Source organism: Cyprinodon variegatus, unplaced genomic scaffold, assembly GCF_000732505.1.
Source record: "Cyprinodon variegatus isolate N-32 unplaced genomic scaffold, C_variegatus-1.0 Scaffold1207, whole genome shotgun sequence".
NCBI classification, from domain to species: domain Eukaryota; kingdom Metazoa; phylum Chordata; class Actinopteri; order Cyprinodontiformes; family Cyprinodontidae; genus Cyprinodon; species Cyprinodon variegatus.
In genome coordinates this window covers 102,200-119,548 of record NW_015151660.1, presented here as the reverse complement: position 1 = coordinate 119,548, position 17,349 = coordinate 102,200, and the positions used below count along the sequence as shown (strand labels likewise).

At 36.0% G+C, this 17,349-nt stretch overlaps 1 protein-coding gene across 1 annotated transcript in view; it reads left to right on the top strand.

The window, feature by feature from the left end:
• Positions 1 to 17,349, top strand: part of slc4a11 (solute carrier family 4, sodium borate transporter, member 11) — a 143,165-nt gene that overhangs the window by 91,106 nt on the left and 34,710 nt on the right. The window contains exons 8-10 of the mRNA XM_015401306.1: positions 8,323 to 8,407; positions 9,316 to 9,441; positions 10,241 to 10,354. Of these exons, the coding sequence (XP_015256792.1) occupies positions 8,323 to 8,407; positions 9,316 to 9,441; positions 10,241 to 10,354 (325 nt within the window). The remainder of the gene's footprint in view (positions 1 to 8,322; positions 8,408 to 9,315; positions 9,442 to 10,240; positions 10,355 to 17,349) is intronic.

The following is a 17,349-nucleotide window of genomic DNA, read 5'->3' as shown; positions in this document are numbered from 1 at the left end:
GGCTGATATCCTGTATTGTGGGTTGTCCTCCAAGCAAAGCACGCTCAAATCAGATGCTGGAGTTTTAAAGGCTGAACGGGTAACACTCCACTAGGTTACCATAAACACCAAAGGGATAATTAGTATATGCTTTACGTACAAAGAAAAGTGATGAGTGCTCCGAATGCTCTACTAAAACTATTTTGTAAATAGATTGTGACAATAAAACTGTTTACAATTAATACCTATATTAACCTAAAATACTTGGCAGTGAAAAAGCTTTGATTTTATATTCTGTTATTTGCAGCTTTTATCATCTACAAAACTCTTTAAATTCAATTCCACGCACTACGTAGGTTTTTGAAGTTTCATTATCAAATCATTTGCTGTAGGTGAAAAAAAAAATCAAAAGACAAGGCAGGATCATGGGAGATGTAATATAGCCTGTCATGAGGCACTAAAAGTTCTTCATAAATTTAACAACTTTCATCCTAAAAATATGTTTACCTTATAGAAGGTATAGATGAGGTTGGATATAAATAAGGACATAAATAATTGGCTGTCTAGCTCAAATTGTAAGTCACTCGTCCTGCAAACAGGATCCCTGCTGGGGGAATGAGCTGCCAGTGTTAGTCCTTAGACATGACCCTTCACTGCTTTGGGCATTGCCCTGAGGTTCTGAGTTCAGCCCCACTCCCACGGACCCTTAACCCCACACTGCTCCCCGGGCACTGCACAATGGCGGCCCACTGCTCCCGAAGGGTTAAATGCAGAGAGAGAGTTCATTTCTTTGCTCTGTACTTGCGACAGTAAAATGACAATAAAAACACAGAAAAAAAAAATTGTTAGAACTGTAAATTTACAGTCATTTTTACTATTTTTCAAGGCTGAACTTTTAAAAGTTGAAATTGTCCAGTGAGCTGTTTCCAAACGAAATTTCTTTTTGTTTTACACTTGTGTAAACAAAATGAAAAATAAAATCAGTCTAAAGAAAGTAAATGGAAAGTTAATCTTTATCAAAACGCACTAAATTTTGCATTCCCTCATTGATTTTGCAAGCATACAGCATACAAAACATTTTATAATGGAAGCCATTACCTGAATAAAAAAACCTACATGAACAAATGCACACTTTAAACTCGCTGTTAATTTTTTATATTAGGTACAGTAACACCACAAAGATACCGGTACCCTTCCCTGGAAAGTAATTTCAAGTGAATATCTTCAAACATCAGAATGTTTTTCAGTTTTCTTTTTAGTCTCATCTTTTTATGTAGGCTTAATTAATCAGAGGTTTGTCTGAGCTCATGTTGTGACATGTCGAATATTTAAAGGCTCCAATCTGACATGCTGTTAATTGGTCATTTCTGAGGCTTGTAACTCTAATGAACTTCTTGTCTGCAGTGTTAGAAACTTTGTCTCCTGGGGCGCATCTTGTGAGACATGTTTAATCACAGCTTTTTTGTTATGCCATTTAAACATTTTAAAGGTTATGTAGCTCTAACTGACTTTGAGAGTCTTAAATATTTTATATTAACTCTGTATGAAATACTGTTAAGTTACTTGCTTTGATAGTGGAGCCAAGTCGTCTGTAGATAATGTTTAGGAAGCTAATGCATACTTTAGAGCATAATTAGATTAAATAAACAGATAAAAAATGGTTTAATAAACCTTAACTTTCCAGTTTACTCATGACAATTAAGAATATTTTACAGAGAAACATTTAAATAAAATCCTGTTCTCGTAAAGCTCAGTCTGCCTTAATGAGACAGCCCTGGCACATGACTTCAATCAGTTAATTAATGTAGATGCATACAGCATAACAAATACTGACCAAAATCCCTAACAGTGGTTTTATAATTTAAATTCACCTGAAGCAACAGTTGAGACTCATTGTCTGTCCATGAAAAAGTTTGAGTCCCTACCATTCTGAAAGTTTATTTAGTGAGGGTGTCCTTCTAAAGAGGGAGTATTTATACATCTTTTTGACTTTCAAAGAACATACAGGCTACTGAGTGGTGATGCAGGGAAATTCAAGTTTCTAGTTTTTCTAGTTGAGTGTTGTGCAAGGAGATTGTCATCTAGATCTGTTGACGAATAAAGAGGTTGTTTTTTTTTATGGATCTCTGTTACCTTATAGTCTGTTTTCAGTTTGACTAAATCAACCCTTGTTTTAAACTGAGTAAATTACCTCTTCCTGCATGGTCTGTGACAACCTGTTTACAGTAGATGTTTGTTATGGTTAGCTTCCTCATGCTCATCCTGTCAAGGATGCTTCCATCTGAGTGATAGGTCTCTGTACCTCCTCATTAACCAGGTTGTTTCACTCTCCAGGGCCCTTACTTTATAGGGACCTGTTCTGGAGTATGTCTTTTGAAAGCTTCCTTTGATTGTAGAAAATTGGTGCAGTATGATAATCCAGAATTCATTGTGCCAGCAGTGAGTGATTTTGTTCATGCTGTTATTTGTCATAGAAAATAGTTTTAAGATATAAGTGAGAGAGAATACATTAGAAATGGATCTGTTGGTTATCAAGAATGAGAATAATGTGGAATGGCCCTGAACGGCTGCAGCCTGTCAACGGTTGGAGTGGGGTTTCCCCCTGTAACCACTACTTGCTGTTGGCAGCGCCCTACGTCTGTTTGTGGTCGCTGAATAAGATGTAAAGCTTTCACTATGTGTGTTTAATACCTGCACATGTCAAAATCTTTTGTTTTTCTATAAATTTTTTACATTTTATGCTAATGTTGGTATTTTATAATCTGTCGTCATAGTTTCTCTGAAACTTAATTTAACTTAAACATAGATATAAATTAGCTACATTTGATCCATATATTAATTCAACATGTGATTGTTGTACATCAGCAGAAGCAACACATACATTTACTTGAACTTGTGTTCTCTGGAATGAAGTTTTCTGGAATATGGTTCATGAAACACTGTTGACAACAATCAACTATAAAACCCCACACCCCTATTTGGTGCTTTTAAGGTTTTATTTCTGTTATGCAATTAATTACTTTTTTGACTTTATTTAAATAAATACATAACACATGTCCAAACAGATGAAAGTGTTATTTAAGCTTAAATCCTGGTCAGTCCTGGTCATCCCACTTAAGTCTGTACATATAATTTAATATTGTATAAATTATCTACAGCTTTCACTGAAAATCTAAACAATTATTACCAATAATCATTCAACTACAAATAAAACATATTTCAGTTAAGAAAATTTATCTTGTGAAACCCAACTAAACGACGGGGAAATGAAAATAGTTAAAAAGTCATTAGCAATAAAATGATGGAATGAAATCACAGTTTTGCATGGATTTTTTTGGTTGAGAAGTTTATCTGAAAGAGTTACGAATCAGGTCAAATTAGAGCAATTGGATTGGGGTCATACATATTTGTGATGCAAATCCCCATGTAAATAAAACATTATTTGGCAAATTAATAGCTTACTACATTATTTGCCCTATCAGAAACCAATAATCATTTGTATAATTGAATCTTTATCTTCTGTGATTTTTTTCTAGGGGAATAATTAGGGGTAGAAATCCATTAGCTCGTTAGCTACAAGGGGCATTCAATGACTAATGCCCCTGACCCACTTCCACTTCTTTGATCTAGCTGTAATTTTGCATGTGCAATTATTTACAGCTCTATAGATTAAGTGGCAAATTACAGCTCTGAACTAATTGTATTTTCAGATTTACAGGTGTTTAAACTGAGTCTGAAATGGAGCCTATTGTGTCGAGCAGTAATCCTTTTTATTATTATTTAAAAGGTCGCTCACCACGGGAGATGAAAGTAACTTATAATTATGATGCTCCATCATATATCTTTGTTAAACATTTTAGCTTTGGTCTATGAAGACAAAGAGCTTATCAGGAATGACAAAAACTTTATTTTTATATTACTGTTGAAAGTCAGTGTCGGCCAGCGCCAGCCCTGAAACATCACTGCTCTAGAGGTGACCTGCATGGAGGAATGGGCCAAAATACCAGCTGCAGTGTGTGCAAACCTGGTAAAGACTTACAAGAAACATTTGACCTCTGTCATTGTCCACAAAGTTTATGTTACAAAGTCCTGAGTTTAGTTATTGACCAAATACTTATTTCCCACCATAATTTACAAATAAATTATTTAAAAATCCTACAATCTGATTTCCTGGAATTTTTTTCTCATTTTGTCTCTCATAGTTGAAGTGTACCTATGATGAAAAATACAGACCTCTTTCATTATTCTAAGTAGGAGAACTTGAACAATCAGTAGCTGACTGAATACTTTTGGCCCCATTGTATTTTAGATGGTTTCCGTGGGGACAGCCAACTCTGTTGAAAATATTGAGAATGTTAACTTGCACCCAGATTGAAGTGACAATGAGTGATGACCTTGAGCCTGAAACACATCTGCTCAGAGCGTTTTTCATTGATTCCTGGGAAAAATTCTTTATATTGGAAACATTTCAATGTTTTTCTCCCTCGTGTTTTAGCAAGAGAATCTGAGTATTGGTGAGAGCAAAGATAAGCTGTATGATGAGCTGAGGAGAGGCGTCTGGTATTGAAAGATCTACATTGTGAATTTGAATCAGATATTAATCTTTTTCTGATTTTTGATCCCATAATTATTCCTTTTGAAATAAAAGCTCTTCACAGTTTTGGTAACACAATGAGAGTTTGATCCTTAAGAAACGTGAGCCCAACATGTCTGATGACAAAGACTCCACTTTAAGCGGGTGGATGCCTTTAGAGCACATTGGAATACATTAGGCAGCCTCCTCTGTGCATGACCTGCTGGATGTTGTGAAAACAAGCAGTCCTGACAGTTACTCCAACATTCAGAGGGTTCTTATCTCATCCCTTACTCTGCCTTTAAGCAGTGTTGCATGTGAAAGAGAATTTTCACATCTGAATATCATCAACAAGTACAGATCCTGTCTATTTGACTCTGGCCTTTCATCTCCAATGCAGATCCTTTTGTCTAAGTTCATAAATGCCTTTGACCTCTAAATCCATCTGATGACTTGTGGATGCAAACAGCCAAACCAGGGAAATAGTAGTCCCGCTACATCCATATCTTCTGCTGTTTCTGGGATAGAGGAAGACATTTTGAAGATAGCGAGGATGATGATGTCGACATTCTGTTCGATAGCCAGAAGCTTCAGTGCTTTCAGATAGTAACTCCTGGTGCTTAGAAAGCAGATATTTGCACATTTAGTTTTCAGAGCTTGAAATGCAGTCATGTTGTAAGAAAATGACAAGCTTTATTAATTATGCTGTCCTTTCTTTTATTTTTAGTTGAAATTTAAATCCATTTCACATTATCTCTCTATCCATCTTTGTTGCATTTGCGAGATTGTTAAGGAAAAATATGTTTAAAAATGTAAGGACCGACTGCTGCTGCCATTTTTTTTTTTTAAGTTGAACAAAGCAAATTGAAATATTGTAAACGACATTAAATTAAAATAAATTACAATCACCATTAATTCACACAACTTTTCTCTTAGAATTTTTTATTAATTTAAGTTCAAATGATAAATAAACTCTTTAACAGAATTTATGATAGGCCTCCATAATAATTTTAGTTTTTAAGGTCATCCCTAAAAATTGGTCATTTGTTTAGTTTATTTCTACCATGCATCCTTGCAATTAGACTGCTCCCATAAATTCTTCCTTATTACATTAATATTTGCTTAAGATTACACATTACTTACAAACGGATTATCTGTTTTTGCTTTTCTCCCTAATATAGAAATGTTTCATTAAACATCTAGTCGCTGCTCATGTGGCAGATATATCTAAAATTACTTTAATTACTTATAAATATAATAAAAGAATTCATCTGTATAAATGAGTAATAAGCAATAATTTACTTTTTTGTTAGAAGAACTGAAGAAAGGCCATCTGAAGAATTGAAGGTATAGATTTAAATTGAATATGGTGTGAGTCACTTACCATGTATATGTTTTTTTTTTCTTGTTTACTTCCATGTACATCCATGTGAAAATCTTCGAGTTGTGGCTTAGCCCCACCCTGTTCATAAAATAAAATGCAAACTCATGCCTCATTCCTCTACCTGCTTTATGTTTATTACTGGCTCAAAGGCTTCAGTAATTGACAAACCTGCAACATAAATATGTACATTATTTATTGCATCTCAAGTGCAAATGTACACATCGGTCCTCTCGAGTGTGGAGAGATACAATATGTGCATTTATAACATACTGTTGTACAAGGGACAAAGACTGAGGTTCCTCTGAGGATCCTTGGGCTCCTGGCTTTCAGTGAATGCTCCAAAATAAAAGTTACAAATTTCAAACAAAGTGTACCTAATGTTGAATTCAGTAACAAAGTATTAGTTTTAGGCCAAAGTTAAATTGTTGTGTGTAACATATAGTAGAGAATTTTCGAGAATTTGTGAAAAGACCTGCCCCTCCACTTTAAAAAAAAAAAATGCACATGCACAACTCTGTACCCACTCCCAAGAGCAAACGTCTGTTGAAACATGTGCGAGAGCGTGCACAAGCCCATTTCTCCTCGTGCACGCTCTGTTTAAAAGTCGCTGTTTGCATCGTTCATACAAGCTTCCTTTCCAAAAAACGTTTGCGATCTTTCCACTTTGTCAGACTCTCCACCGATAAGTGAAAATGGGGATCAGTACGCAGGACGGCCTTAGGTAAACATTTACCAGAATGACTGACAATTAGAGGACCACTTATTTTGATGATCCACCCAGAAAAAGAACATCCTCCACTATACCTTTAAGTTTCATGTAGTAGTGCGGTCTTGTAAAGCCATCTGCTAAATTTAGTGTCATCCAGCCATTTGGGGTTATGTTCATATTTAGTATTGCATCTTCTAGAGAGATGCTCTGACAATGTGCTAGCAACAATGCTAGATGGCTGTGCCTCATCTAGGCTAATTTGAATAAGCTCAACTCAGTCACAGTGTAGTTTGCAATAAGTTAAGTAAGTGAACTTTGTGTCACTTCCATGTCTTAAAAAGAAGAAAGATCCAAACCTTTGTGTGACATGTCCCGTTATTTGAGGAAGTTAGTATTAATTGGTAGAGAAAAGGCAGTAGCTGTTGGGGTTTGAATAATAAAAAATAAAAAAAAAACATGTTTTGAACAAAATGTGTGGCAATTGCTATTTCAATCAGGCTTGAAATACATTGGGCATAACCTCACAAGTTCTTACTCCAATTAGTTAAGTTTTTTCAGACACAATACAGAACCAAGTCACATTGTGTCTACACCTACATTATTGTTACTTAAAGACTGAGGCTTAGGCGGAAGCAAAAGCTTATGAATGCCTTCTTCATACAAAATTAGGCTATACTTCACTTAACAACAATAAATGGTTCAGGAACATTACAAGAAAATATACCTCACTTACAAAGATTATTTTGAAATATAGGTTTCAATTTTTTCTTCCTAACTGCATTTTAAAGTTTTAAGTTACTTATTTCTTGACTAGTCATGTTCCTCCAAAAGATGATGCTGTTTTGCTATGTATTTATTTTTGTCAAATATGCACATATGAGGTCATGGAAGGGGAATGGAGGTAGAGAGGTGTCATCTTTTTTTTTTTGTCTACATGCAGTTTTTGCTAGATTAACCTATTGGTGAATTTAGATTAGGTTGATAAGGTTAGGGATTGGTACTAGTAAAATTTATTATAGAGCTTTCACCTTAGTTTTGAACGGAATAAAGATTTAACTTGTAGAGATTTTTTTTGGGGGGGGGCGGCAGGGGTTGGTTTCTTTTTAATGCCAGCTACTGATCTGAAGGTGTTGTGCAATTATTTGACCTACTTCCCCGTATGACATCAGTTTGTATATAACTAATCCTGAGACCTTCTGTGAAAAAGGAGCTGAGAATGCCGTTTGTTCACTGATATGCTCTTAGAAATCTATTTGTTATCATGAAACAACTGTACTCACTCAGACTTGATGTACTAATCAGGTCACTTTTAAAGGGATTTATTAATACTTGAATTTTTTTAGGGGTATCACTGTAAAGTAGGCTGAACAGAAATACACCCCACACTCTTCAACAGTTGTGAAACTTTTTCCCACATAGTTGTCAGTTACTGTCTTTATCTACCACAATCACTTCAAATAAACACAAACGGATTTGTAATCAAGATGACAAAATGAGTCCTAATTTCTTCTTATTTACACTTGTGTATACAAAATGACAAAAATAAATCTGTCTAAGGTGTATGTAGCAATATAGCACTATAAGTTGTGTTTTTACACTTTATGGCACAGTCATGGCGTTTCCTCAGTGAGAGATGTGTCCTTGAGGAAAATCTAACCTTTCCCTTTCTCTTCGCAGTGTAAAGATTTCTTCAGAGCCGGTCGAGGGATTTATGAGGACTTGCGTCGCAGACTGCCTTTCTACCCTTCTGACTTCACAGACGGTAAGCTGGACCTGGACTTGTAGAGAAAGTGAATCATTTTTGTTGTTATGCCCCAGCGGGGTGTTGCTGGCAGCTCCTCATTTATCTTTCACTCTCTGCCACACGTACGGTCAGAGTAAAAAGGAAGTATGACATATTTTTAACACTTGGGTTTTACATATCTATGTGTCAAACCTTATTTCTTTTTTTTTTTTAAATAAGAATCAAAATCGATTCACTTTTTTAGGTACATATGTATGCTATATATGGTTTTGTGTCATAAAAGGAATATCTCCCAGCCCCTATATGCGTCCTTATGTTCAACAGTAATTACCCAGGTCATCAACCACAAGCATTTCCCTACACATTGCTAGTGCGGTCGCTAAAGGCTGCATCTTTTATTGAGTCGTCAACTCAGACTCTTTATCTGCTGTATGGGAAAACGGTTCCTGTCCAGCTTATTCACACATGCTGAACATATTAGCCACAAAAACCACGACAGCCCTTTATCTTTTCGTAGTCTCTAAATGCATTTAATTATTCCACTGTAACAAAGTCAAGATATATCTGACATGTGATTTTCATCAAATATTCATCATCTTATGAAGGTCACAGGAATCATTGATCATATTAGAGTCCAATGAAAATGCTCTAATCCAACACCAGTTATTCATCTTTTAGATAACTGTTCTTAAAAAGTGATGCATTACTAACAACTAAAACAAATTGCTCCTGTTTTCAAAGGGGAATTTAGTTGTGTGAGCCACAGTAGAGCAGTTTAACCCACACATAGGAGGTTTCTGAGTGCAGAGAAAACTAAATAATGAATTCTTGTAATGTTTTTGTCGTTTTTAAATTAAAGGGCCGAGCCTCCTCCGCTTCATTATGAGATGCATATGACTCATGTGTTTGTGTTTCTCTCCCTTCAGGTATAGTTGGAAGTAATAAAACCCTGCTGAAGTACATGACCACAGCCATCTTCCTCTACATTGCCATCCTCCTCCCTGCTATCGCTTTCGGCTCCCTCAATGATGAGAGTACCCGTGGCGAAATCAGTATGAGCACACAGTCAGGATTCACATACCCATGACCTCAAAGATAGACTGAGAAAATGAAGTTCCTTTTTTTGTTAAACTGTTTTTTCTCCTATAACCATGGAATCTGTGACTTTACTAATATGATTTATATAGGTTTTTTTGTGTGTGTTTGTTCTATTATTCTGTTCATAGTATCTGTGATTCTGAAAGCAACATTCCAATTCTGAAACCATCTTTCACCACATGGTTTCTATTTAGCTACTAACAGTGACATGTTTATTACAGCAGCAGAAACAAAAGCTAAAAAGGTCAAAGAGTATCATAACCTGGTAATAATCCATAGCAATGCACGGGTGCATTAAGCATGTGCACACCACATATAATATAGTGCACAGGTCAATAAAAAATAATGACCAGATGTCAAAAGTATTTCTTTTTTTTTTATTCAAAAATTAGATTTTTGCTTCTTAATGCAAATGTTTTATTAGTTTGCAGATTTAAAGCTGCTTTACACACATTTTACATATAAAGCCTGCATTACTCATTCTTTTAAAATGGGATTGTGTTGTTTTTCTTTTTATTTTGTTTTTTTTCAAACAGTTGTTTATCATTGTGGGAAGAACATGCAGCAAGTATTTCGAGTGATTTTGTGGGTAAAAATAAAAGATAATTGCCTAATAACATTCCCTGTGTAGAAAGTGAATTACAAGGTTCCTTCTGCTTCTGCTCAACTGTGCAAAAGAACCTTACAGGCTTTCATGCATATTAATCAGGACCTTTCCTTGTGGTGTTGTGTGCATGTCTCTTCTCTGCCCAGATGTTCGGAAGACTATCATTGGCCAGAGCATCGGTGGAGTCATCTACTCATTATTTGCTGGCTCCCCTTTAGTTATCCCTCTCACCACTGCTCCCCTCGCCATCTTTATCAGTGGTAAGTTTTCCTTCTTTCCATTAGCTTGCCTCAACCACAAAGCACTTATCTCTCACAGTTTTAGACAGCGGCAAGTCAGAAAACTATGCATCCAGCCTTAAGGGATTGTGTTAAAACTTCTCTCATGCTGATCTTATTCCTTTTCTAACAAAAACTCATCACTGTTCTAATGGGAAAACACGTTCATACCCAAAACCATGTTCATATACTGTTAATGAGTTTCCCATGTGTAGTTGAGACAAAAATAGATGGGTAAAATAAGATTTAAACATGTTTTTCTTATTCTATGTTAAGCCAGTGGTTTATTACATTATATTCCCATCAGATGTAAAAGCCAGGTTATCCACACATACTGTGCAATCAAACTGAAATTGCTCAATAAAATTAAGTCGTGAGAAAACTCAGAATTCCAGAACATTTTCAGTTAAATACTAGGCAGGCGGTTAGAGCAGTTTTATCTTGTTTTTTTCTGAAGTGAATTAAGGGTTTTCTTGTCTCTGTCTTTGGGACTATTGTTGTACCTAAAAATCCAAACCCTTTTCATCTTGAGTCATTTGAAGTTGACCAGTCAGTTATAAGACAGCCCACACCATGTAGTCACCACCTGTTAACTTCACCTTTGGCATAATATTTTAATGATGATGTGCAGGGGGGTAATCTAATGTCACTCCTCAGATGTGAATGTTATTCACTCCACTGAAAGTTATTCTCTCTTTATATTACTGTTTTTTCCAAATCTTCTACAGCAAACTAAATGTATACATGGCTATTTGAACATGTTGGACTAAAAATGTTCTAATTGTCATATTTACTTAAAAATTACTACGTATTTGGGATACATAAAAAATCTTAAAGGTATAGTAGAGGATTTTCTTTTTCCAGGTGGATCATCAAAATAAGTGGTCCTTCTAATTGTCAATCATGCTGGTGAAATGTTTAAGTAAGGCCCTCCATGTGCTCGTCCCTATTTTTACTTACCAGTGGTGAGTCTGGCATAGTGGAAAAATTGCAAATGTTCTTTTGCAAAGTAAGCTCGTATGAGTGACGCAAACAGCAGCTTTTAAACAGAGCGTGCCCAAGGAGAAATGGGATTGTTCATGCTCTTGAGCGTGTTTAATAGGCATCCCTCTCGGGAGAGGATACAGGGTTGTGCATGTGCATGTTTTTTTTTTTTTTTTGTTCTTTTTTTTAGTTGGAGAGGGCTGGTCTNTCAATCAATCAATCAATCAATCAATCAATCAATCAATCAATCAATCTTTATTGTCAACTACAATTTACATTGCAATTGAAATTTCAGTGTCAGTAAAAACCATTCATCACAATACATGACATAGATTGGGGTGGGGGGGCTGAGAGAGGGAATGGATGAACAGAAGTCCATTCAGTCTCTGTTCTTCCCAAAATGGCCTCCTCTCCTAGCTCCACAGAAAGGGACAGAAAGTGGGGGTTGCAAAGCTTTTGGAGACCATAGCATTGGTACTTTTTTTTTTTTTATTATTCAAAAATTTGAAAAATCAGATATGTGATCAATGCCATCAAAATGAAATTTATGAAGTCTGGAAATTATTTTGATGTTCTTGATCAAGCGTTGCCGCAAGTTTAAGATATATATATATATATATTTTTTTTTTTTATCTCTTTGCTGGTCTACAAATTCATATTGTTCTGAGTAAACAAAAAAAGCTGCATGTTTGGTAAAGTTGCATGTTTGCAGTTGTGTTTTGTTTTGTTTTTTTATTCAAAAATACTCAATTAATTTTATTAAAAGCAAGTGTTGAGGGGCGACCTGACCGAGAACCGGGATGGCAACAGAGTGAATAACTCCGAGGACAGCGTTCGAAATTTCCTTTAAAACCCTTTTAAAAGCTATAAGTAAGGCTCAAGAGATACCACATTAATATGTCTAAAGCTTTGTCTGTAAAACAGTGCAATTTTTTTTTTAAAGAAGACTCAAGACAGCCACCAAAACAGCAATGATTCCAACTTGTCTAGCGTGATAGTATAGATGAAAGACTGACTTGAATGGCGAGTGCTATATCTGCACCGGAATCTAAAGTGTCTAAGGTAAAACAAGACCTATTAAACCAGGCGGCTCATATGGAGGAGGCCGAGGCTCACATTATCAAAGTAGAAAGCTCGCTCAAAAAAGTGGAAACATCGTGGATTTCACCTATGAAACGAATCAAAATCTGGAAAACCGAAGAAGGCGGAAGAACCTGCATGTCTTTGGCATTCGAGAAGGAGCAAAGGGAGGACAACCGCTTTTCGACTTTATCACTAACATGCTACTGAAATGGCTGGAGCTTGCACCGGATAAATCATTCACATTGGAATGGGTACACTGCACACTAGCCTCTGGGAAACCAAATCAGGGCAGAGCGGTTCTGATTCGCTTTTTGAAGTTTCATGAGGCAAGGAAAAGAGATATTGTACAATCCGGTGCAAACCATGTTTACACCGGATCCATCTGCAGAGATGGATCGGACATGGGATTGACCCGGTGACGAGGCTGTTTTTTGACATCGGTGCATTTCACGCATTCCAACATAACCTCTGCAAACTTCGGATCCTCCACAATGGAAAGATCAATCTCTTCTCAACACCTCAACAAGCTAAAATTATCTACAAGACTCTTCCAAAATAAAAACAGCAGATGCCTTTGATCAAGTGAGTCATGATAGAAAAATGGTTAGGAAACAGGTAAACTGATAAGAAATTTTATGTGGCTATTCCTGCTCCAATAGAGCTGATCAATGACCAGACCATAAGCAGGATCCAGAAGGATTGAGAGAACATCTTGTGGTCAAATGAAACAAAAAATAGAAATTTTTGGTAAAAACCCGACTCGTCATGTTTGGAGGAAGAAGAATGCAGAGTTGCATCCCAAGAACACTGTACCTACTGTGAAGCATGGGGGAGGAAACATCAGCCATTCTGCACATCAACCCCATAGAAAATTGTAGAGGGCGTTGAAAGTCAGTGTCGGCCAGCGCCAGCCCTGAAACATCACTGCTCTAGAGGTGACCAGCATGGAGGAATGGGCCAAAATACCAGCTGCAGTGTGTGCAAACCTGGTAAAGACTTACAAGAAACATTTGACCTCTGTCATTGTCCACAAAGTTTATGTTACAAAGTCCTGAGTTTAGTTATTGACCAAATACTTATTTCCCACCATAATTTACAAATAAATTATTTAAAAATCCTACAATCTGATTTCCTGGAATTTTTTTCTCATTTTGTCTCTCATAGTTGAAGTGTACCTATGATGAAAAATACAGACCTCTTTCATTATTCTAAGTAGGAGAACTTGAACAATCAGTAGCTGACTGAATACTTTTGGCCCCATTGTATTTTAGATGGTTTCCGTGGGGACAGCCAACTCTGTTGAAAATATTGAGAATGTTACCTTGCACCCAGATTGAAGTGACAATGAGTGATGACCTTGAGCCTGAAACACATCTGCTCAGAGCGTTTTTCATTGATTCCTGGCCAAAATTCTTTATATTGGAAACATTTCAATGTTTTTCTCCCTCGTGTTTTAGCAAGAGAATCTGAGTATTGGTGAGAGCAAAGATAAGCTGTATGATGAGCTGAGGAGAGGCGTCTGGTATTGAAAGATCTACATTGTGAATTTGAATCAGATATTAATCTTTTTCTGATTTTTGATCCCATAATTATTCCTTTTGAAATAAAAGCTCTTCACAGTTTTGGTAACACAATGAGAGTTTGATCCTTAAGAAACGTGAGCCCAACATGTCTGATGACAAAGACTCCACTTTAAGCGGGTGGATGCCTTTAAAGCACATTGGAATACATTAGGCAGCCTCCTCTGTGCATGACCTGCTGGATGTTGTGAAAACAAGCAGTCCTGACAGTTACTCCAACATTCAGAGGGTTCTTATCTCATCCCTTACTCTGCCTTTAAGCAGTGTTGCATGTGAAAGAGAATTTTCACATCTGAATATCATCAACAAGTACAGATCCTGTCTATTTGACTCTGGCCTTTCATCTCCAATGCAGATCCTTTTGTCTAAGTTCATAAATGCCTTTGACCTCTAAATCCATCTGATGACTTGTGGATGCAAACAGCCAAACCAGGGAAATAGTAGTCCCGCTACATCCATATCTTCTGCTGTTTCTGGGATAGAGGAAGACATTTTGAAGATAGCGAGGATGATGATGTCGACATTCTGTTCGATAGCCAGAAGCTTCAGTGCTTTCAGATAGTAACTCCTGGTGCTTAGAAAGCAGATATTTGCACATTTAGTTTTCAGAGCTTGAAATGCAGTCATGTTGTAAGAAAATGACAAGCTTTATTAATTATGCTGTCCTTTCTTTTATTTTTAGTTGAAATTTAAATCCATTTCACATTATCTCTCTATCCATCTTTGTTGCATTTGCGAGATTGTTAAGGAAAAATATGTTTAAAAATGTAAGGACCGACTGCTGCTGCCATTTTTTTTTTTTAAGTTGAACAAAGCAAATTGAAATATTGTAAACGACATTAAATTAAAATAAATTACAATCACCATTAATTCACACAACTTTTCTCTTAGAATTTTTTATTAATTTAAGTTCAAATGATAAATAAACTCTTTAACAGAATTTATGATAGGCCTCCATAATAATTTTAGTTTTTAAGGTCATCCCTAAAAATTGGTCATTTGTTTAGTTTATTTCTACCATGCATCCTTGCAATTAGACTGCTCCCATAAATTCTTCCTTATTACATTAATATTTGCTTAAGATTACACATTACTTACAAACGGATTATCTGTTTTTGCTTTTCTCCCTAATATAGAAATGTTTCATTAAACATCTAGTCGCTGCTCATGTGGCAGATATATCTAAAATTACTTTAATTACTTATAAATATAATAAAAGAATTCATCTGTATAAATGAGTAATAAGCAATAATTTACTTTTTTGTTAGAAGAACTGAAGAAAGGCCATCTGAAGAATTGAAGGTATAGATTTAAATTGAATATGGTGTGAGTCACTTACCATGTATATGTTTTTTTTTTCTTGTTTACTTCCATGTACATCCATGTGAAAATCTTCGAGTTGTGGCTTAGCCCCACCCTGTTCATAAAATAAAATGCAAACTCATGCCTCATTCCTCTACCTGCTTTATGTTTATTACTGGCTCAAAGGCTTCAGTAATTGACAAACCTGCAACATAAATATGTACATTATTTATTGCATCTCAAGTGCAAATGTACACATCAGTCCTCTCGAGTGTGGAGAGAAACAATATGTGCATTTATAACATACTGTTGTACAAGGGACAAAGACTGAGGTTCCTCTGAGGATCCTTGGGCTCCTGGCTTTCAGTGAATGCTCCAAAATAAAAGTTACAAATTTCAAACAAAGTGTACCTAATGTTGAATTCAGTAACAAAGTATTAGTTTTAGGCCAAAGTTAAATTGTTGTGTGTAACATATAGTAGAGAATTTTCGAGAATTTGTGAAAAGACCTGCCCCTCCACTTTAAAAAAAAAAAATGCACATGCACAACTCTGTACCCACTCCCAAGAGCAAACGTCTGTTGAAACATGTGCGAGAGCGTGCACAAGCCCATTTCTCCTCGTGCACGCTCTGTTTAAAAGTCGCTGTTTGCATCGTTCATACAAGCTTCCTTTCCAAAAAACGTTTGCGATCTTTCCACTTTGTCAGACTCTCCACCGATAAGTGAAAATGGGGATCAGTACGCAGGACGGCCTTAGGTAAACATTTACCAGAATGACTGACAATTAGAGGACCACTTATTTTGATGATCCACCCAGAAAAAGAACATCCTCCACTATACCTTTAAGTTTCATGTAGTAGTGCGGTCTTGTAAAGCCATCTGCTAAATTTAGTGTCATCCAGCCATTTGGGGTTATGTTCATATTTAGTATTGCATCTTCTAGAGAGATGCTCTGACAATGTGCTAGCAACAATGCTAGATGGCTGTGCCTCATCTAGGCTAATTTGAATAAGCTCAACTCAGTCACAGTGTAGTTTGCAATAAGTTAAGTAAGTGAACTTTGTGTCACTTCCATGTCTTAAAAAGAAGAAAGATCCAAACCTTTGTGTGACATGTCCCGTTATTTGAGGAAGTTAGTATTAATTGGTAGAGAAAAGGCAGTAGCTGTTGGGGTTTGAATAATAAAAAATAAAAAAAAAACATGTTTTGAACAAAATGTGTGGCAATTGCTATTTCAATCAGGCTTGAAATACATTGGGCATAACCTCACAAGTTCTTACTCCAATTAGTTAAGTTTTTTCAGACACAATACAGAACCAAGTCACATTGTGTCTACACCTACATTATTGTTACTTAAAGACTGAGGCTTAGGCGGAAGCAAAAGCTTATGAATGCCTTCTTCATACAAAATTAGGCTATACTTCACTTAACAACAATAAATGGTTCAGGAACATTACAAGAAAATATACCTCACTTACAAAGATTATTTTGAAATATAGGTTTCAATTTTTTCTTCCTAACTGCATTTTAAAGTTTTAAGTTACTTATTTCTTGACTAGTCATGTTCCTCCAAAAGATGATGCTGTTTTGCTATGTATTTATTTTTGTCAAATATGCACATATGAGGTCATGGAAGGGGAATGGAGGTAGAGAGGTGTCATCTTTTTTTTTTTGTCTACATGCAGTTTTTGCTAGATTAACCTATTGGTGAATTTAGATTAGGTTGATAAGGTTAGGGATTGGTACTAGTAAAATTTATTATAGAGCTTTCACCTTAGTTTTGAACGGAATAAAGATTTAACTTGTAGAGATTTTTTTTGGGGGGGGGCGGCAGGGGTTGGTTTCTTTTTAATGCCAGCTACTGATCTGAAGGTGTTGTGCAATTATTTGACCTACTTCCCCGTATGACATCAGTTTGTATATAACTAATCCTGAGACCTTCTGTGAAAAAGGAGCTGAGAATGCCGTTTGTTCACTGATATGCTCTTAGAAATCTATTTGTTATCATGAAACAACTGTACTCACTC